General features: G+C 34.3%; 1 protein-coding gene across 1 annotated transcript in view; it reads left to right on the forward strand.

Moving 5' to 3' along the window:
- LOC148945976 (carboxypeptidase D-like) overlaps positions 1-22562 on the forward strand; it is a 67722-nt gene that overhangs the window by 910 nt on the left and 44250 nt on the right. Inside the window, exons 2-6 of the mRNA XM_089097879.1 lie at positions 4145-4336; positions 9151-9245; positions 12609-12806; positions 17377-17622; positions 22094-22260. Of these exons, the coding sequence (XP_088954005.1) occupies positions 4174-4336; positions 9151-9245; positions 12609-12806; positions 17377-17622; positions 22094-22260 (869 nt within the window). The 5' untranslated portion in view covers positions 4145-4173. The remainder of the gene's footprint in view (positions 1-4144; positions 4337-9150; positions 9246-12608; positions 12807-17376; positions 17623-22093; positions 22261-22562) is intronic.

Consider the following 22562-nt stretch of genomic DNA (forward strand, 5'->3'; position numbering starts at 1 on the left):
CGGAATAGATGATAATATTATTCGAATTTGCAATCAAAGGTTGGTTTTGCTTAAGGTGTTCTAATGCCATGATTATGGCATTTAACTCAGCAGACATCTACTATCTACTATCATTAATCTTTCCTTTTCTCTTGTCTTCTTCTTGTTTTGTTCTGTGTAGAACGGGGCGTCCAGAAAAAAAAAATCGTATAAGATAAATTGTTCCCAGCGGCTGATAGAAACAAACTGGGCTGTACTGCATTGGGTTGCTACAGTTATTACATTGAGTGTATACCATTTGCTGGTGTAACTGAGTAGCACAAGCAGCTAGGCAATGCCTTAAGAGACCTCTTATTGTTAGAGTTGTTAAACTCACAGCGATATCTTAATTAGATGTAGTCATTGACCGGAAGTTTTTATATCATAGAAATTGTGACGTGCATTTTTGTTTCGTTCCTTTTTTATTTTGTTGTATTGTTATATATACGCATGTCTAGAAGGCGGGAAAACTCTTGTATAAATACAAATTGCTCTCAAAACTTTTTAGCAAGACATGGGTGTTATGCTCTATAGGGTTCCAGGATTTACTACATTAAAGTTTTACTACATTGGACATATTGATTATAGATGTAGAGAAGAAGTGCTGTCTTTTATTTATTATGGTTCTGGTAAAGAGATAATTTGATCCAATTATAAATATCAAAAATAAATGCACGGAATAGGCTACCGACTGTTATTAGTCAGAGTCATATATTACAGTTATATATTAAGCATGTTATAGAATTCCAAACAATACGGTCCCGGAAAATCGGGTCTAGGCAAACAAGGATGTACTAGTGAAAATGTAGTATTCTAATCATATTTTTGGGAGGAAGTGTTTAACTCTCCTTGTAATACCAATTTTATTCTGATTTAAGCTAACGAAATAAATATGTCCTCCATTCGATAGAGCTTATTGTAATTCTTTTCAGTAAGTTTGTCTATTGTTAAGACCTCTGACTGGTTGAAAGTGATATCATGCGATAACTTTCAGGCAATTAGTGACCTTTTCCTCTTGGCTAATGGTCAATCAATTCTAAAAAAGTTAGTTGCAATAAGCGTATTGAATACTGGAATAATCTTTAAAAGTTAAATGTTCATCATCTATTTTAACCTTCTTCCTTCTTAAGGTCACCTAAGTTAACTTAAGTGTATGACTTTTACCGTCAAAAACAAGATTATTTTTTTGTAAGTCAATACTAGTCTATAGATCTGCTGTCTACTTGCTGTTTGATTCTTGCCCTCTTAAATTTCACAAGTCAGCTTTGCTGTTTGCAGCAGCTTGTGAGTTGAGAATCAGCAGGGAAACTAGTTAAAATGTATTTTCATCGATTGTTATTTCGTGTTAAATCGTTAATACAACTTCTTATATCATGAATATTAAGTGAAATACAAGTGAACCAAGGACTCATCCCTCTGGTACACCAATCTTACCATACATACTGTCAGAAAAAAGTCATAAGTCGTGCGGAGATTTTTGTCCCCTAGCAAAATGCACTTGTGTAACTTCATAGTCATGAAGACCAAGAACTCATCCTTGTGGTATACCAATTTTAATATCCATACTGTCGGAGAAATGTACTGAGTCGTGTGTCTTTTTATCCCTCCCCCAAACTTAAAAAGGTTTGTTTATTTCCAGTGCATTATCACATATGCCAGTGTTTTCAAGTATTTGTAATCATGGTTGCAGTGATAGTTGCAGCCTGGTCTAGAGTGAACCACAGCCTATAGTAACCAAAAGTTAAAAAAATAAACCTTTTTGCGTGCTGACCAACGGTCTGCGTAACACAGATACCGACCTCGCGATGGGGGGCGAATCATCTGGTACTTCCCATGGTTTCCCCCAGATCTCTCCAGGTACCCGTTTAGAGCTAAGTCGACTCTGGCTGAGCTTACAGAGCTCAGCTACAAATCTCCACGTGTAGTTGATTTATGAATGGTAACTATTATTTCGATTAATTATAAAGTAAAATACTATTTTGAAAACAAATTCATAGGAATTCTGGAAATAGCCTGAAACCCCTAGAAAATTTTGTCGGATCGAAACGCAAAGTTTACCATTGAAATCGTCATTGTCAAAAATCCTTTACAGGAAATTTTCAGCCTCCCACCTTGAACATTAAGGAAAATCACTTTTTACATGAGTATAAACATTCAAAATCAATACAGCTGAACGACTATATCGATTTAAAGGTTTAGATTATTCTTAAACACCAGGGTCGAACAAATCATTAACAAAGATTCTCAGAAAAAGCAAGGAATGTTATCAGGGTACACCCTTGCGAGAACAAAACTGATTAAAATGAAGTAATAAATTATTTTGGAAATATTTATTTGTTCTACTGTAAATTAATCTTTAAAATACCCTCAAAACTGTAGGAATTCGTAAGATACGCTAGTAATTACAAAGGTCTCATGATCAGCTGTCTGTAACTTGGTAATGTTAAGAAAAGGAAATTTAAGACTAAAGTCTTGTTCAGGGATTATAGAATGGAGAAATTCTTATTAAATTTGTAGAAATTTATTAAATTTCCATACCTTTTTCTGTAACCTTGTCATTAGTATGTCTTCCAGATTCCTGGAAATAATTTTGGGAAATTGAATCTTGAAATACTAAACTCTGATATTTATTTATTTTTTTATGAATATTTTTATCCGGATACAACTTTCCAAAATTGTGTGTCCTTGTAAAATTTGGCACCAGAATTAGCCTGAAACAAGTCCAGCTGCGATATCTCTCTGGTGAACAGAGGGGATAGTGAGGATATCCGACAATTTTATCGTCGTTGTATCCACTTGTCGGTGTTATCGGACCTTAGCTGAGCTTGATGGGAAATATGAGCTAGTGTCCTATTTGTGCCCAATTGCAATGGATGCCTAAGTGCAATTTATGGACAAAAAAGCAAATACTATAGGAACTTCTTTCCAGGTGGTAAAATATAGGTAGGAAACTAGTCTAGAGCAAAGACGTCTTTCCATGGTTGATAGAACTTTCAACTGTGTCGCAATGCAACACATAGTAAATTAAATTTCGAATATTTATTGAAGCTTGAGATATGACGCTGCATTCCATTTGACAGGACGTTCTACGACCTGGCGTGGTTTAGTGTGACATTCTATACTTGTCCAAACAGAAAAAAATCATAGCAAAACATTAAAGAGACGGTTCAGAAGCATTTGTTAAATACTTGATACAATTTATTTATTTATTTTTTTACTTTCAATTTTGGATTCTTGTATTGAAAACCTTTAAAGAAGTTTGACCAGTAATGTTTCCTTTTGCTGATGATTGTCACCTGCAACTCTTAGCACCTATTTACGCCACATCGTTTGTTTGTGGAGTTTGGTAGTAGGACTCCCCCGGAGTTCTTGAATGAAGTTTGTGTAGTAAGCTTTCAAGGTACCAAAGGTACCTTGAAAGCTAGTGATATTACAACTCTGGTCTAATAATTTTGTTTTGATTGTCACGTCCATTGAAGCAAATAAAATCATACATTGCAGCAGGGATGGGAAAAGATTGAGGCCGCTGTCCCTTTATAATATAGAAAATTTTGGACACTATTTAGTAATAATTCTAATTTTTGCCGTACTGCAAAAAATTGTATATTTGCTGCAAATATATTATTCATCTTACATCAAGGAGCCGCATCAAACTAGCTTGGGAACCAAGAATTGCAGATGGGACCATTTTGTCAATTTAGTTTTTATTCAGGCCTCCAAATGGATAAATCTGTTCGTGCAAAATAATGTGTAAACAGTGTTGCCAATTGGGTTAAGGGGGTGTGTGCTCCCCCTGTATTTTTTTTTTTCCTGAATTACAGTCAAGTGAAAACCAATCTTTTCTATTTGTTTTTCTATTTCTTTCTTTAAAGTTTCTTTCGGTACCACATCTTTTGGTATTATTTTAACGCCATCTAAAACGTGAGATGTTTCTGGCTTCGGATCTATCTCCCATGATTTGGAAACTAAATATTATGTGATTATCATCTTATTATTTGGCATATGTTCCCAATTGTCTTGCATTTAATACTTATTTTTTTGTGATTAATATTTTGTTTTTCAAGGTTCCTAATTGTCTTGCATTTAATACTTATTTTTTTGTGATTAATATTTTTTTTTTTTCAAGGTTAACCAGAGTTCAAATACATAGGAAATATGCATGGAAACGAAGTAGTTGGGCGCGAGGTCTTGCTTCATCTAATTCATCTTTTATGTACCGAATATGGCAAAAACCAGCGAATCACTACTCTTGTTGATACAACACGAATACATATAATGCCATCTATGAACCCAGATGGTTATGAGACATCTATGTTAGGTAGTATGGTTTTCAGCTCTTTTTAAAAAATACATCATAGACAAGGTTTTGCGCATTGCGGGAAATTCTTAATTTATTTTGACGGGTGTTTAATCACTCCCAATTAATTATCGGCTAGTTGTTCATCGTTGGAAATCTACCGTCTCTTTCGTTTTTTACGCGATTGATTTACCGACTCTAAGGTCGGTGACTAAAGTAACTCTGCAGTTACCATCCGTTTGCCTTTTGCCACCTTACCCCTTCACGCTGACCAAGATGTCTGATAGGATAAGATATAGATGTATGGCTAATTTGCCTCTTTTGTTCTATATAATAATTTTGTTGGCTCCCTAGTCGCATTCTTTGTTCAGTTTTTAATCAGATTTGATGTATATGTCCATTGTATATACTGTGTATCTTTTACCCTATTTCAAGTTTGGGAAATAGACACTGTAAGATTACAACTGGCGCATATCTAGGGAATTCGAATCTCTTGCTTTGGTATCCTTCAGAAGTAAGTATACCAGGGGCTACTGTAAGTAATACCAACTTACTAGATAATCAACCCAAGTTGCAGAGATTGTGTATGGGATAGAAACGCTTAATTGGCATAACTTAACACAGCAGTCAAGACGGTACACTTAATAATACAAACACCAGCAAACCAACTAATAAACGTCCAGTAAACCCAATATGTCTAAAACTTATAATTTGATTATAGTATCTAAAAAATCTTTCATAGAATGACCAAATTAATGGAATTTTTGTTTCACTGCGTAAGTTTTTCGAGGTATCAATATTTAGCCCCCTTAAGTCAAAGAAAGTTTTAATCTGATTTTGGCGGCCCTAGCGACATCTTTTAGGCAGTATCTCAGTATCATTATCTTTTATGCAGTTATCATGCATGCGGAAGTTCGATCTAATTGGAAATATGCCCGAGAACAGTAAGGGGATTGATGTGTATAATGTTTTATATCATATATAAAAATTCCTAAGGTTTGCTGATGATAGAAGTTTATTCTGTTCATACAATTTATTTACCGTTTAAGTTCCCTGTGCAAGTTTTTCGCATGCTTTTTTTTGCAGTTCTATGTTTATAATTTTTCAAAGTAAAACGATTTTCATTCGATAGCTGAGATTCAATTTTTTCCATCCATCAAAGTATATGATTGAAATTTAGTTTTCTTTTTTTTCTTCTTTTTTTCCGAGAAATCAGGCGAAAATTATTGAAAAAAAAAAAAAAATCTCATGTTTTTCTACCAGGTTTATACATTCTTTTGGAGAAAGTCGAAGTAATATGGTACTTCTGGCTAAGTGACAGCATAAATTTAAAACTAACAAAACCAATAATAAAAGTGTCTTATCTTTTTGTTACTGCTGTGAGCTTGTCGCAAAATCATGGGAACTGATCTTTTAGGAGACATTCCTTAGGAGAAAGTCTCAGTAACGTTATGCTTCTGGTTAATATTTGGGTAAATCTCAAACTAAAAAAGAATAGAAAATTACATAGATATCTTATCTTTTTGATACAAATTACGGCTGTGAGCTTGTCGTAAAATCGTATGTTTTATAGGGAACATGAACTGATCTTTTCTTTTGCGAATTAGTGGATGAATGAAAAGTAGGATAATTATGTTTTGAACTGAAGTGAACTAATGAATGAATGTTGAATACTATGGAACAAGTCGTGACAGTGAATTCGTGAACATTCTTTTGGTAGTGTTGAGCTTGTTAGTGCTCCATCTTCCACCTCTGTGCTGTGTGGATTCATATTCATTGCCCCCCCCCCCTTTTTTTTTCGTTGCCATTGTAATTGATGACATCATTAATCATCCATGCAACCTAGCATAAAGTTAATTAGATTTTAGAAATAACTTCCCTTCATGTTTCGTCATTAGATGTAAAACTTTTTTTTTTTTTTTTTTTTTTTTTTTTTTTTTTTGCAATTGACGATGATGACGAGGAAACCTGGGGACTATCCAAAATAATCTCCTTGTGATTATGATACCGTGTAGGGTTAGTTTTGTATCAATAATGTTGATTTTAGATAATGCTAGGGTTGCTTTTTTCACTGTCTATCTGGATAATCTCTAAAGAATCCTTTTTCTATGTGTCTAGTTTAGAAGAGGTAAAATTTACAGGTGAGATCAGTTCAAAAGGATTGAAGTTTTTCAGCCTAAAGCCGTGATTCTCAACTTACCCCACCGGTGGGACATGGGAATATTTTGGTGGTTATGGGCAGGACGTACACCCTTCGACTGACAATATTCTAGAGCCTTGATTAAAAAAAAAAAAAAAAAAAAAAAAAAAAAAAAAAAAATTGTGTGACGTCACATTCACATACATTTAAAGAGCCAAACAGATACATGATAGTATTGCAACGACGTCATGCGATGTATGAAAGGTGTTGTGTACAGAGAACTTTAGGCATTGTTAGACAATTTAGGCATTGAAATTGGGTCTTTCAGGCACGGGATACCTCCCCCCCCCCCCGACCCCATACCATACCTACTATAACTAAAAAAGACGAAATAAAATTCACATGCTGACCAATGGTCTGCATGTACCGTTGCGCAATACCAATATCCTTATTCACTGCCTTCGGCTGGGAGTGCAATGCGTAGCTGAGGGCCAATCATCTGACGCTTCCCGTGTTTTATTTTATGACTATCATTTTATTGACTTGAATAAGATTCATTCTATTGATATTATAATCTGTCGGCTGTACCATGAAAGCTTTTCGATAATTCCTAACCATTTCATATACTGATTTGCGGTCCAAACAATTTTCATATGTTTCAAATATGAAATTTTGTCAGCTCCAACTGAGTCCAACTCCGTCTAGAAAACACCATTTCTGAATGACCCAATTTTGCTTAAAATTTGTTTAAAACAAATTTAAGTCATCCTAAAGATAAAAAAAAATATGGGAATCAAGTTTTTGCTGAAAAAGACCCGCATATGCAGTTATTGGTTCTAGCGGGTGATAATTTCTTAGGAAAAGAATCGTTGCAAACAAATCGACAAAAAAAGGCCAAAAACAGATGGGGTAACAGTTTAAGAAGGTGTTACTTTCCTTTGAAAGCATTGTTGTCTTTGGTGATAAACGAATTGTTTGTTTTTGAAATTTTATGTGCCAGAGGTGTTGCAACATTTAGTCTATTAGTTTTGCAAATGTATTTTTCTTTTCTTATTTTACTTCAAATTTTTTCTCTATAAACTATTCTTATATAACTTTTTTTCTTCTTTTTTTTCTAAAACCATACTTAAGATAGTCGCAAAATTACGCCATTTGTAACTGTAAATTTGATTTTCAGGGATGATACGTTTGTTTAAAAAAATAGTTTCCGGGCCTCAAAGGGACTTCTCTAATTATATTGGATGGAGTCCGTACCACCGCAGTTTAGATAACCGCGATATGATCGAGGTTGTTTTGTTCATTTGCTTTAAGTGGTTATACGTATTGTTTGTTAAACTTGTTGGTTTTGAATTTTGCGTACACTTAATCACACGATGAGATTATTTCAGAAACCTAATTTTTCAAATACAAAAACAAAGAAAATAGGACAAAGTAAAATATTTATGTACATAATATAAATTCATAGATAGGGATATAAAATTGTCCTGGTCTTAAGTAGCAGAATTCTTTTACTCAAGAAACCAGTTTATACTAGAAAATTAGTTTATTATTAAACATAAATAAACTTGAGTTGCAAGAGAAACTAACAAGTACACTGAGCTCGGCGGGTAAAAGGGCTTACAATGTTGGGGTTGCGGGTTGTCTGAAAGGGGGAGGGGGAGAAACAAAATGCGTATGAAATATCAAGGTGTTTAAAAAATATAAATATGGTTACTTGAATTAACCAAGTAGCGAAAAACAAATTTCTAACCCAAAACATTTGATTTACTTACAGGTGCATGATTGAACATATGTCAATCTCCTAGATCACGTGATCCTACGTCTGAATCCGAGTACCAGCCACTGAAGGGTATAGCACTGAATTCTAAACCACCACAGTCTAACTTCAAGCAGTGCACTCCCGGGAGGGCAAACCACTTGTAGCCAAGACCACTGAATTTTTCATATCTGAAATAATGAGCATGTTTAAAAGAATACCATAATTTAAATTCATACATTTTATTGAGCTTCAAAATTCGAGAGTATAAAGAAAAATTTATTTGCATAAAATACCACTAGAGGACGACTCGAAAAAAGATACCAAGTTAATGGCTTTTTAAGCTTCCTTCAGGTGAATACGCGTAAAACATTGCATAACAAAATTAAATTTTCACGAGGGGGGCCTCAGGATTTTATAAATGCCTAGGTGGGACATAGCCCAAAATCGGTTAGGAATCACTGGCCTAAACCTATTGATAAGTTTAAACCGTTTTGGTATTTTGATGGGAAGATCAAATGAGGATGTGATTTAATTTTCACTTTGATGATTTTAGCTATGCTGATAACTTATCAGCAAATTATACTTAAAAGGGTTTTAAGACAAAATTTGACAAGCATTATTTAGCCCTTAATTAGTGTGTGAAATAAAAAGGTTAGCTTAGTGTTTAGTATATTATATTGTCCTTCTTTAGCACCCAACATAATATTAAACATAAAGTTTGGAAGTTTCAAACTTTTCACTAAGTTATTTTCAAAAAAAAATCTTACCGTCAATTGAACTAAAAAAAAACTCCTTGCTACCCTAGCTAGCCACATGGCTCACCCACATTTTAGCATCAACCTGAATAATGGATCGACATGTAACTACATGATTTTGAGCAAAGTTACACATATCTATGAACAAACAAAAATGTTTTTATTTTATTTATTTTTTTAGGAGACCAACAGGGTGTAATTGGACGTGCCAATACTAATCTTGTAGATTTAAACAGAAATTTTCCGGATCAATATGACGGTATTGTTCCAAACAATGTAAGTAACTTTTTCTATCTTTCTTTCTTTCTTTATCTTTCCCTCTATTTCTTTCTCTCCCTCTATTTCTCTTTCTTACTCTCTCTTTCTCTTTCTTACTCTCTTTTTATTACTCTCTCTTTCTCCTTCACTCTTTCTTTGTCTGTCTTTCTCTCTTTCCTTCTCTCTGTTACCCTCACTCCCTGTCTCTCTTTTGTATTCCACTTTTTCCTTTTATTAATGTTTTTCTTCTTCCAATCCCTATGGGGATTTAACTTTTGGATTTTTTTTTTCTTTTTGCTAAGTTTAGCAAGGGATTCCACTGCAACTCATTTATTTTTTAGGTAGTCTTAGGTAGAAACCTACATCCAGCATCAGAATTTGATTTAGATGAATCCGAGTTATTGCCTTTATTTGATATTTTTGTTTTAGTGATTCATATGTCTTAAAGGGTAGAACATGGAATCTACTTCTGTACTTCGTTACGGGTAGAGTTTACTGAAAATCTTTTAAGAAGAAGTAACTTTCTTTTGCCGTTACCAAGAAATCTGAAAATTTAACAAGTCTGTTCTATATTAAATTAAACTGAGCCGTACCGATTTTCTAGTACATAGTTTATTTTGTTTTATGAATGGCTTGTTTCTATTTATGACAACGGAATGTCGAATTTTTCTGTTTATTATTTGAAGTAGAGAACTGAGGAATGCTTTGCCATGTCTATCATGTCTTTAAAGACTAAAATTGCCGTTTACTGTCTCATAAAGTACAAAATAGTTGTCTAATTCCCCCTCCCCCTTCCAATTTAGAGTAAAAAGCTCCATTTCTCTCCTTTGCTAGTAAAATTTCATTTTGAATTTGGCTCGGTAAGGACTTCAGTTTTATGGTCAGACAGATTGATTTTGTTTCATTATTGTGTAATAAAGAATTCAGAATCCAGCATCTTTTTGGTATTTATTATTCGCATTTTAAGTTGTAATAAGAGGATGTGTTTTGGTTGAGCTTAAATGACAAGACCATATTTTAACGCCGGAATATTACTCTTAATGCCAGCTCATTGCTGCACTAAGACGTCCAAGGCCAATGCAGTTGCGCGAGTTCTACTTTCACCTATCCTTCTTAGAACGTCATTGCTCCCTCTCATTCAAGGACGTTCTGCTTTTTGCCGGGCTCGAGCTGGAATGCCAAAAAAGAACACACCATCGATCATTTTTAAAAAGTGATTAGCCATCTTAAGTATTCCTTCATTATAGTCCGAGACAGTGGAGTCGAACCAAATTTTTTTGCACCCTATTATTTGATATGCAATCGGGGGACGCTCTGCTACGAAACATTCTTAAATATTTCCTTTTAATAACATCTGGCAAATATTCCGCGTCTTTTTAAGCATCCATATTTAAGAGCTACAATTGATAACTGTAATAATCGTGCTACAGTTTTAGTATCCTAATCTTAGTTCTTAGACTTATCTCTCCTGTTTTTTCACTTAGTGCTCTGCAAAATAATTCTCCCTCCGTCTTCGCTAAGCTACTATTTACGCCTTCATTGTATCCAGCATTCTTTTGCTACTAATTCTATCAAATTATGTGAAGCTATCGACTCAGTCAATTTTTAGGTACCAAATAATGCCTTTTCGTCCTTGTGGGCTCCTGAATTAAGCGATTTAGTCTCCTAAACTGAAATTCAACAAATTTTTAGAAGTTTGAAAAACCCTTGGGGCTATTTAACGAAATTACTTCACAGTTATTGTTTAGTTTAAAGTTGCAATTTTTGAAATTCTAGTATTGTAATTTTTTTCCTTATAAAAGTGTGTAAGATTCCTTGGAGTGGCACTCTATGGTGTATTTAGCATTAAAAAAAGACGGTCAGACGTCTTTAGAAAAGAAGAATTGTAATCTCACGAACAAGAAATAATTCACTTAATGTTTATCAAATATTGATCAATTTGAGTTTGCGTAAAAACGGTATGACCTTTTTGAAATGTTAGCTTAACTGAGAATATCTAGAATAAGTTATTACCGAAATTGTTGGTATCGTAAATCTTGCTTTGAAGAAAAATAAATATTGAAAAAGGTGCCATAATTGCTATTTCTAGAAGAAAATGGAAACGAGGAGAAAATACAAAGGATATTTTGGCTGTCATAAGATGAACTAAAATAGGTACTTGTATGATAAGCCCCCTGCATCTTAAGTCGTTCATGCATTGATGGACTATAAACCGGTTTCTTTTGCTAGTTTTTTTTTCAACTTAGCGCGAGAAAACACAATGAGAAGTGACAGAATGGATGGAAAATATTTAATTTGGGATATATATTTGTACATTAAGGCGGGGGAGGGGGGGTAAAGTATTTGGACAGTGTGAAGTCAGAAAATAATTCTTACTTCATAATATCACAATAATTGTAGCTAACGCATTTTGCATGCAGGGTCGCTGTACTTTACCCCCCCATCCCCCACCTAATGTACAAATATATAGCCAAATTTGTTAAAGTAATATATTTTTATCATACTTAGGTATATTTAATTAGAATTAACCTAACTTCACTCTTTGAGTTGCAGGGGGTATATCATACAAGTACCCTAAAATGCACCTACTAGTTTTAGAAGCCAATTTATATGGTAGTATTCCTGCTAAAAAAATATTATGTAATTTTTCTTTTTACAGAAAGAAATAAAGACTGGAGCCAGACGCTTTAGCCGTTATGAAACAAACTAAAATCTATCCATTAGTTTTGCAATCCAATTTATGCAGTGGTAATGTTGTTACAAAATAAGGATGATGTAATTTTGTTTGAAGAAAAATAAAAACTGGAGTAAGACACTCTACCTGTGACGGAATCGGCTAAAATATATCCATTAGTTTTATAATTCAATGTGTACGGTCATTTGTTGCTGCATAAAATGAGATGATGTAGTTTCTGTTTTGTAAAAAAAAAAAAAAAAAAAAAAAAAAAAAAAAAAAAAAAAAAAATGGGGTCAGACACCTCAGACATGAAATTGCCAAAATGTGTCCATTAGTTCTGCATGCCAAAGACATTGGGGTAACATTGTCTGGATAAAAAATGGTGTAATTTTCCATTTTTCAGGAACAAGTAAAAACAGTGGCCAGACACATTTGCTTTTATGAAAGGGCTCAGAACATATCCATTAATATCCAAAATTTACACATTGGTAATATTGTAAATAAAACGATATAAATTTAATCTATAATAAAAAACTGATATAAATAAAAATCGATACAAATAAAACGATATAAATAAAATCTGAATTAGACACTTAACGCGTCATGAAATCGGCTAAAATATATGAAGTAGCTTAATATGCCATTTGCACTCTTGAGATTTTTTTTTTTTTTGCCAAAAAATGATGTAAGCTCTCTTTTCACAGGAAAATAAAAAGCAGGAGCCAGAGACTTTGGCTGTCATGAAATGGATCAAAGAGTATCCCTTTGTTTTATCAGCTAATTTACATGGGGGCAGTATTGTTGCCAATTATCCATTCGATGACAGGCCTGATGGTAGACAAGGCTATTCAAAGTCACCAGATGATGCTGTTTTCCGCCATCTTGCTTCTGTTTATTCTCAGGTAGTGCCATACTTCATTCTTGTTTATTGAATGAAAAACAACCGTTTTGTTATGAAAGAAAAGTTAAGTTATATGTTAGCATGGAAGTGAGGTTAAGAGACTTTATTTATTTAATTTTTATGTTTACTAACCAATAGCAATTAGACATCATCTAACAGGCACTAAAAAACAATAAATAAAAAAATAAAAAATGCTGGTCTTTCTGTCTTTTATTGCTGGCATACTTTTACCATTTTAAGCCTTGCGTTAGTTTTTCTGCTGCCGAATAGTAGCGTTCTTATATCTATGCATTAGCTTATGAATTTGGGACCTCTACCTCTAAAGATTTCAAATCGGGTACTGTTCCTCAAGAGCGTAAGAGTCCAGTAAAATACGGTTATAGCATATACGGTTATAGCATATGACTTGATCGTCTACCCATTTTGCCAAAGCAAACAGATATTTATTAAAATTTTTGGGGATATTCCGATGGCTCCAAGAAACCAGCGCTCTTATTTCTTACAGCTATCACGATTTTTTTCACCCTAAGCCATTTTCTACTTCCATTGCTTAGAAATCGGACTTAAAATAAATCATATTTAACACCATTAAAATTATCTTGATCAGATAATTGATGTAGTAAATACTTTATTAATAGAATCAAGTGTGCCTCTGTTTGAATTTTTATCCGTTTCTTCAATGATTAAACGGCTAGACAATTCAAGCTAGAAACGTAAAAATTCATATAGAGCGATCGAACAGCAATGAGAATAATTGTCAACACTGAAATTTTCTTTAAGATAAAATTTATCTGAATTTTTACTAGGTTGGTAAATTTTCTACAATATCATTATAAAATTCAGTTTTTGCAATCCCAATTGGTTGAAACTGACCCAACATGGCGGCAACGTTTTACGGTACTTACATCAACTGCAATTTGGTGTTGCATAGCTGATTGTTGTGCCAAAATCTGTTGCTGCTGATTTTGCGCCTGTTGTTGCTGATTTTGAACCTGTTGTTGTTGATTTTGAACCTGTTGTTGCTGGTTTTGAATCTGATGTTGTTGATTTTGAACCTGTTGTTGCTTATTTTGCACCTGTTGTGGTTGATTTTGAACCTGTTGTTGCTGGTTTTGAGCCTGATGTTGTTGATTTTGAACCTGTTGTTGCTTGTTTTGTACCTGTTGTGGTTGATTTTGCGCCAGTTGTTGCTGATTTTGAGCTTGTTGTTGCTGGAAATTCACATGTTGGTGGGCAGCATTCTGATGCGTATTTAGTGGCAACTGAACCTGTTGTACAACTTTCTGCTGCAAAACGGTCGGTTATTGCTGTTGTTGCGGAAGTGAAACGCGAATGACCTGATTTTCCTGATTATTGACTACCTGACGTAAGACTTGCTGAGATATCGACATACGTTGCACCTGAATAAGAAGAAAACGATGACCTGAAATTCAGCTAATATTAGCATATATTTAGCATATATAAAACGAACATAGATTATTCTGTATAACAGGAGGATTACTCCTCCAAAACACTTTGCTCTTGAAGTTAATGTTTGAATTTTGACACAATTCCTTAGGAATGACTCTTGAAACAGAAGGATCGATCAACTAGAACAATAAGAAGCTTTTTTTAAAGTACTAAAAAACTTTAGTTTAAAGAGGGAGGTGTTTTTGAGGAGTAACCCTCCTCATATACTTTGTAATTTCTTTTCTGTAAATTAAATAAAAAAAGAAACAAGTTATTTCAACTGAAAATAAGGAGCAAATTTTTTTCTAAAGTAACGAAGAAACTAATAATAAATTTACACCTTTTAAATAGGAATTGAGCTAAAGCACAATTCCCATCCTTAACTGTATGGTATGAAAAAATCAAAACGCATTTATAATTGTAATCCTTTTGATTAACCCCTGTAATGTTTGCCTATTTGGCGCTGCCATCAAACTGCCTTTTCAAGCAGTAGATTAAAATTTTAGAAAATCTCTTGGCGGTGGTGTTGTTCTCTTGCGAGTTCTTATGAAATTTTTATTACCCTTTTACATTTTTAAAAGATAAACAAAAAGCCAGCAGAAACCACTGGCTACGCACTAGGTATTTTCTAAATAGAGTACGAACACATGCTTACTATTATTACAAAATAACTATTTTTAGTTCTATTACTGTTCAGATGTATTTTAGAATTAAGCTGTAATAATTTTTGTATCTTTAAAATATATAATCATTAAATTTTTTACTTTTTTGTTATCATACATGACACATTTTTTTGTTTTTAGTGGAGATGCTGATATGCAATATACCGGTGAAATAGAAATAATTTAAAACTCAACTGGAAGACTTCAGCCCTCCATATAAAATTTGAAGAAAGTCACATTTTTACATGAGTAGCACTGATGTATACTTTTTGAACACCCTAGAGAGTTGTTTAAGAACTCATTTGAAAATAAATTATTATTTCTATTTTTTTTTTTTTTTTTTTTTTTTTTTTTTTTTTTTTTTTAATATAAATTCGCCTTGATACCATTACAGCAAAATGTGTTTTTCATAAAAACTACATGTTTTAATGTTATGTCCGTATTAACCTTCAAAAATGGCTGCTGTTCAAAACGAAAAATACACAATTGATCACCATGGTTTAACATGAGTAACCAGAGTTTTTCAGCCACCCCCCCCCCCTTAAAAAAACGAAAAAATATTATATTTAGCCTTTGCATCCCTTGGAGTCTCCTCTTTTTCGACAGTTATCCCTGTTTTAGCTAGCCCATAGTAACGGAAAATTTAAAAAAGGCCTGCTTTGTGGGTTTTCTTATTGTCCTCGCTTCGCTTGGTCAGAATCGTAGCTAGCTCAAGGGTTCAGCCCTGGCAATTGGATTGTGCCATTTTGACGGAAATTTTTCACGATTTACCTAATAGCAACAACTGCCGCAACTAAATTATGCCAATTTTTTCAACATCAATAAATTACAAGGTGGACGGATTACAAATTATCCAATGCACTTACAAAAAAAGGAACAAAAGAACTCGTAAAACTTGAAACGTTAATTTTGAATATTTACACTTTCACTGCAGGACAAAGTGAAAAGTTTGAGTAGCGCACAATTACAGAGAGGGGTTACTGAGATGCTTCCCTAACTTTCTAACCTTCCATACCCCCAAAGACTCTCCAGACTTCAAATCTCCCCCTCCAAATAATCAATACTTGCAAGATTATTAGGATTTTTTTAGGATTTTTAGCCGTTATCAAGCAACACGACAACTTCAACATAAAATTTATCCCATTAAAAAAAAAAAATAGAAAATTGACCAGCACTTATTTTGATTTTAAATGGTTGCTGCAGTGTGGAATAGCCTACCATCAGAAGTGATAAAATCACCTAATATGCAAGTATTTAAGTACAGGTTAGTCAGTATATCATTCTGTATAAATTAATTTATTACCTGGTAGGCTTTCAAATATGTCTGTGTGTTTGTTTTTTTTTATTGAGTTGGCTTTACCTTATTTAATTTTTTTAGTTTTGTGATCATTGCAGTAAGAGTACTTTATCTCTATGAATAAATAAATTAATAATAGGGCTTTCGATGAATCATTTCAATCGCTACAATCCTAATTGGGTAGACGTCTACTTTTTGCCATATGGCTGGCTCCTCTGTATCTCAGGGGCCAAGTTGAATCCTCTACTAAATCTGCTATACAGTTTTTCGTTTGGCTGGGCTTCAACTGAGATTCCAAAATCAGTTATTTTGTTATTTCCGTTTATATCCAAGATTGTAATGCTCGTTATAATGTCTCGGTGAATGATATTCCTACTGTTTTGGAAAATGGATATCATTGAAGACATTCAAAAGAGTCTGTTGGCTGCTCTTTTTGCAGCCATTTAGAAAAATAAACTATATTTTCTCTCAATTTATTTTTAATGATGAGTCTTTTTAAGCAAGGAGAGGGATTGTCCAGCCTTTGTTCTCCAACCCCCCCCTCTCCCCAACTCTCAGTAGCTTTTTGACAGATTCTTCATAAAAATGGATAGATGGATTTTCAGAAACATTGAATGTGCTCTTATAGTTTAAACCTTAGTACCTTACAGACGGGCCTGACTGATCATTTTGTGTTCTAAGCACTAATGGCTTTGTCTAAAGAATGCTAAATTTATCACAGTTCTCACCTCTCGTCTGTTTACTCCTGTGACAAAGATTTGGGGAAAGTAGTCTGAGTTGTTGTCCAAGGCACCGGAAAAGATTTTGTCCGTTGATGCAGTAGCATATATGCTCAAAGAGACTAACATTGACATGATGGATCTAGTTTTCGAGATAAATGCACCGTTAAACGGTTTGGCTACAAGGAATGTCTGTTTTGTATATTTTTCTTTTGTGCTGGACTTGTATTAGCGCACTGAATTAAATGCTAGAAAGCATAGGAAAATTTGGGCATGAGGGACGTATACCCAAAGCCCCCCTCCCCCTCCTCTGCATGCATGTCTTGTTTCTTGCCATTCTTAGAAAAGTGAGGGATTAGTCCCGTTTAGCCTTATCTTTTAAATTGGTCAGTACACTCAACTTTATTGTCAAGAATTTATTTGACCTATCTTTGATCGTTTCAGAATCATCCTATAATGCATAAAGGCAACCCCTGTGACGGTTTTTTCCTTGGAGAAAAATTCCAAGATGGTATCACAAACGGTGCTGAATGGTATAGCGTTAGTGGTGGAATGCAAGACTGGAACTATCTTCATAGCAACACGTTCGAGATTACTGTAGAAATTAGTTGTAACAAATTCCCTTATGAGATGGATCTTGAACGATACTGGAATGAAAACAAAGAGGCATTGCTAGCTTTTATTGAACAGGTATTTATTTTATTTCAGTTTTTGTTTCTTTTGTTCTGTTTGACTTTTTAAATAGATTGATGAATTAGCTAAAAGGATAGAACGTGTGCAAGAGTAGATTTTAAAATTAGTGTTAAGAAGACTAAGTCGCCTAGACTCGGAATAAGGGAAGATGAAGAGGTGATGGTGGGTAACGAGAACATGAATCAAGAAGATCTTCACTTTGCAGGCTTGTTTTATTAGCAAAGATAGTCGATGTGTTGAAGATTTTAACAGCAGAATATCCAAGACCCAGCTCGTTTTTTTTCACAGTTGAAGAAAGTTTCGAAAAACAGGAAGATAAATCTGCGAACCAAGAATAGGATATTGGAAGCTAAAGTTATGACAGTGATCATTTATTGTTCTGAAACGAGGCACTTCGGAAGAAGGAGGAGAGTTTGTTAGAAGTTTTCCAGTGGAATTGATCTACGGATTATTTTGGGTACCAGTTTGACTGACTGTATTTCAAACTGTAATCTGAAAAAATGTAATCTGTAAAATGAAAAATGTGGTTCTATCCCACTTTCTAAAGTTATAATGCGAGAAAGATTGAGGTGGCTAGGACACGTTTCTTGGAAAAAGGATGGCAAGATTGCCAAAGATCGTTCTTTTCGGCCATCCATCTAGGGCCAAACGAAAAGCCGATCGTCCCGAATGGGGACGGCCTGCCTTTGAGATGGACGAACTTAATTGGAACTTCTTAGGGGGGGGGGGTCTAAAAAGGGAAGCTTCGAATACATTGAGATGGAGCAGGAGCGTGCTCAGCTTTATTGGCCTCGAGCGGTTTTTTGCTGAACTGAGTTATTAGTAGTAGTAGTATTTATGAAGAACTTTGTTTTTCTTTTATTAAGCTGCATGTCATACTATCTTTGGGACAGAACATTGATTTGACGGTAAGTTCCGTTATGATATGGACCTTGAACGATAAAAATAAGGTAAGGTGGACGCATTAGTTCTACCCAACTTGAAATGTAATTTTCTTCAATTTATACGATGGGGGGATGAAGACCTCCTGCCAAAGGTTTTTGACCATGGTGATTCTGTTGGCATACTTTATATATCAAACCTGCCACAATTTTGATTGTATTTCAAGCTCTTTTTGAAAATAACGTAAATTTGTTTGTCAGTTCTTTAGAATACAGGGTAGAAAAGTATTTCCATGCCTTTTTTTCACTTAAAATCGGATCCTTTCATTTGAGTGCATAGGTACATATAATCTAAAAGTTTAAAGGGTCAGAAGATTTTCTGAGAACTTGTGGGTTAGGTGGAAAAAAAAAAATTATAAACAATCCCAAAATGTCCGTATTTTATTACATCTTAATCCGGTTTCTTGAATTATCTTTTGGTACTCTCGCACGATCTATAACCTCTCCAATAGGTCTGAGAAAGAAATATAATTTTACAAACTAACGGTGCATTGTAATCCACTCCTTTTTATTTACATTAGATTCTTGCATTGTATTTAAGAGGGGAGATGAACTGTTATGTTTCAATTCTCACCTCGGGTCATTCCTGGAATTATGATAACAGAAATGAATGGTACGTTTGTGGTACTAAGTCTCGAAATCTAGATTTGTTTCTTCTCCAACAGGGTATTGCATTTCAAAACACTAAAATTCAAAGGAATTACATTATTCATTAAAATACAAAACCCTGCTGATTAAATATAGTATGCTTTTACGAAATTGTAGCCACGATAAATAAGAAAAATTAAAAAGGACGAAAGTATTCATCGGAGGGATAAAAAGTGTTTAAATCAGTTCCCAATTTTAAATTTTTGATTGATTAAAAGATTTATAAAGAAAGAAGGAAAATCCCCAAAGGAAAATACTACACAAGCAGTGATAATAATTACTGTAATTTTCTTATAAACCCGCTTAAAAAAATATCCTGTTAGAAAAAACCACAGCACTGAAATAAAAATTAGACTCAAATAACATCTTAAAATACAACAAAAAGTATATTATAACGGGACATGTTAATATCGTATTAATATCGCAAATATCGTCAAGCCTCAAAAAAAGTTAATAGCATGTCGAAGGACACCTACTGGTGCTTATCCATCGACCGTTTCCCTAAATCAGGGATGAACATAACAGGGTTGTCAGCGTAGTATCCATAACAAATGCGTTTAATGGGGAAATGTAGTAGACATTTGGTAGTGCAACTACTGAGAATAACGAGCTAAAGTGTGTTTTTTAAATTTAAACTTAGACTACCAGTTTCGTTTGGCTTATCCGTTGACCGGAAATAGCGTTATTAACCCAGAGAAGCCTTGAGGTTCTCAAATGGTAGACGTCGGTAACACCTAGATACTGGGGTTCCGGTCCGGTAGAAACCTTCTCTTGCTTAATTTTAACCAGTAAGAAGTGTGGAGTGAATTTTGTGAAGTGTAAGAAGTGGGTGAAGTTTTACTTCATAAGGACGGTTTAAAAACAAGAAAGCCGGTTTTTACCTAGTTAACACCCAGACTGATATTTTTGTAACTCCGAGTAGAAGATTAATATTGGCCTGTAGGGCAAAGAGTGTGGTTCCGATCATGAGTACATCGTCGGCATAATACAGTAGGCTCAAGTCCATACTATCCACGGAAAAATAACGAAGAACGGATAAATGTCGAATTTCACTAAATGTTAACCTGTTGAACAATATCGAACTAAGACTGAACCTTCCCGCAGTCCGCCATATAGCCTAACTACAGATCAAAGTAAACTGTCAGGTACTTTAACGCAAACATAGCTATTTTAATACCAAAACCATAATATTACAGCAATATTAGTGTTAATACCTTGATCCAGCAAAATCCCAATAGCTTATGAGTAAATCACCGAACAAAAGTGGTGGGTACGCCACCGAATAGCACAGATGTTTGTGCTACTGGGCTTTAGCTGTAATGCGCGTAAAAAGACAATGTACAAAAACACAACCCAAATGACGACGAAAACCGAATTGTCTGTTATTAATATGACGCCTCTTAGTGTGTTCAAACAGTAACATACTTTCTAAAACCTTTCTTTATATGCTAGATACTGTGAATGGTCTGTAACTAGAAAAAAGTCTGCTATTCTTCCCTTTTTTCAAAATTTTCGAAACTATAACAAGGCAAAACGATTTCGGACTGTACAGTTGGAATATCAAAGTAAGACTATCAACTAACAGACCGGAGCCATTCCAATGATGTTCTGCCACAATTCCATCAATACTTGGCACTTTTCCTCTTTTTAATTTTGATATAGCCGATGAAACATCCTTGAAGGTAATTACCGAATAGCTCTATTGTCTTATCTTATGTTGAGTTTTCAAACGGCTCACGAGTTCAAGGTTTGTTTTGGCCATGAACTCAGGGTGCTTAACTTTAGTCACATCACTGTAGTGCCTAACCCATTTTCCTTCTGGAATATTACTGGAAGGGTTCGGAGGAGGGCTAGACTGCTTGAAGGATTACCACATGGAGTTGGGGCTGATTTTAGTTTCATTCACTACCTTATTATGCGACTTCCAATGGGATACTGGACAAAAGCATTTCCGCGTGTGTTAATTTTGGCCAATAGCTAGTCACTGATGGGCAAGTCCCACCTGTCGATACAAACCTCAAATCATGAGATATCATTGATGCTTGAACTAAACCTCAAAGTTTAAATGCATTATGTAGTAACTCGAAGCATTAACAGATGTGTTATTATGACTGGAAATTGAAACAACCTGATGTATTATTTTAAGCCATTTATTAGCTTTAATAGGTATATATCCACTAGCGTGAAGTGACCGGAATAACTCAGAAACAGTGTAATGTTCCCAAAGGCGTCAATTGGGCGAGAGGGATGGGCCTGTGTCCCCTTATCCTATATTTTGTCCCCCTTACCTGACTTTCAAGAGCACCTTTTTGGGGTAGTTTCATTGAAAAATGCCCTTTTTGGTGTTTTCATTGAAAAAATTAAAAAAATAAACATCTTTGCCCCCTTTCTACATAGTGAAAAATACATCCCCCCTGTTTTTTGTGAATTGACGCTATTAAGTGTTCCCATGGTTATTAATGAAATGGAATGGAATGGACATGATATGTTTAAAAGAGGCAGCATCACAGAAATAATTTATATTATTCTTGGATGATTTAAAATAGCATAACACTTTTTTTTTTTTTTTTTTTTTTTTTTTTTTTTTTGTCTGTTTTCTTCAAGAACGAGACAGTTTACGTGATTTTTAAACAGGATGGAAACATAGTCAACTAGACCTTTTTTTCGATTAAAAAAAAGGTCAACAGTTTTTAGGAGGATAGCCAAATTCCAGAGTTGATAACTTACCATTGGAAAGCGTATGAAACGCTTGCCGTTTGTTAAGAAAAAAGATTGAATCAGGAGAAGTGAAGTTAGATAAGAATCCAGATATTCATTTATCGTCAAACTAAAGCTGTTATATTGTATAGACTGAAATTTTTTTATGTATTTTTTTATAGGTTCATATGGGCGTTTCTGGATTTGTGCTGGACGAAAACAACAACTCTATTCCAAATGCAACAATACGAGTCAAAGGGATAAACCATGATATAGTTTCTGCTTCTGGTGGCGACTATTGGAGGTTATTAATTCCTGGTGATTATGAAGTGACTGTCTTGGCAGATGGGTATGTATTTTTATGGTACCTGTGAATCCATACCCCAAGGTCACACATTTCTAATTTAGATTTCAGCGCCCCACTGGCGACTACAAAAAGAAGAAGCAGGAATTAAAAAAAAGGAGGAGCATCGATATTCCCCATGCAAAGAAATGAATTTCCTTGTTGCTCAAAGTGGGGGACTGTAATTCGCCTAATTGGTATTTTTGGCTATAGTAATTCCAACGGTGCAGTTTACGTTTCTATCTGACACCTTTATTGTGGGGTTTCAGGTTATTTTGTAAAATTCTCATAAATTTGTTTTTACAGCC

Source organism: Artemia sp. Qi Xiang Cuo, chromosome 12 (genome assembly GCF_049724085.1).
Source record: "Artemia sp. Qi Xiang Cuo chromosome 12, ASM4972408v1, whole genome shotgun sequence".
Classification (NCBI taxonomy): Eukaryota; Metazoa; Arthropoda; class Branchiopoda; order Anostraca; family Artemiidae; genus Artemia; species Artemia sp. Qi Xiang Cuo.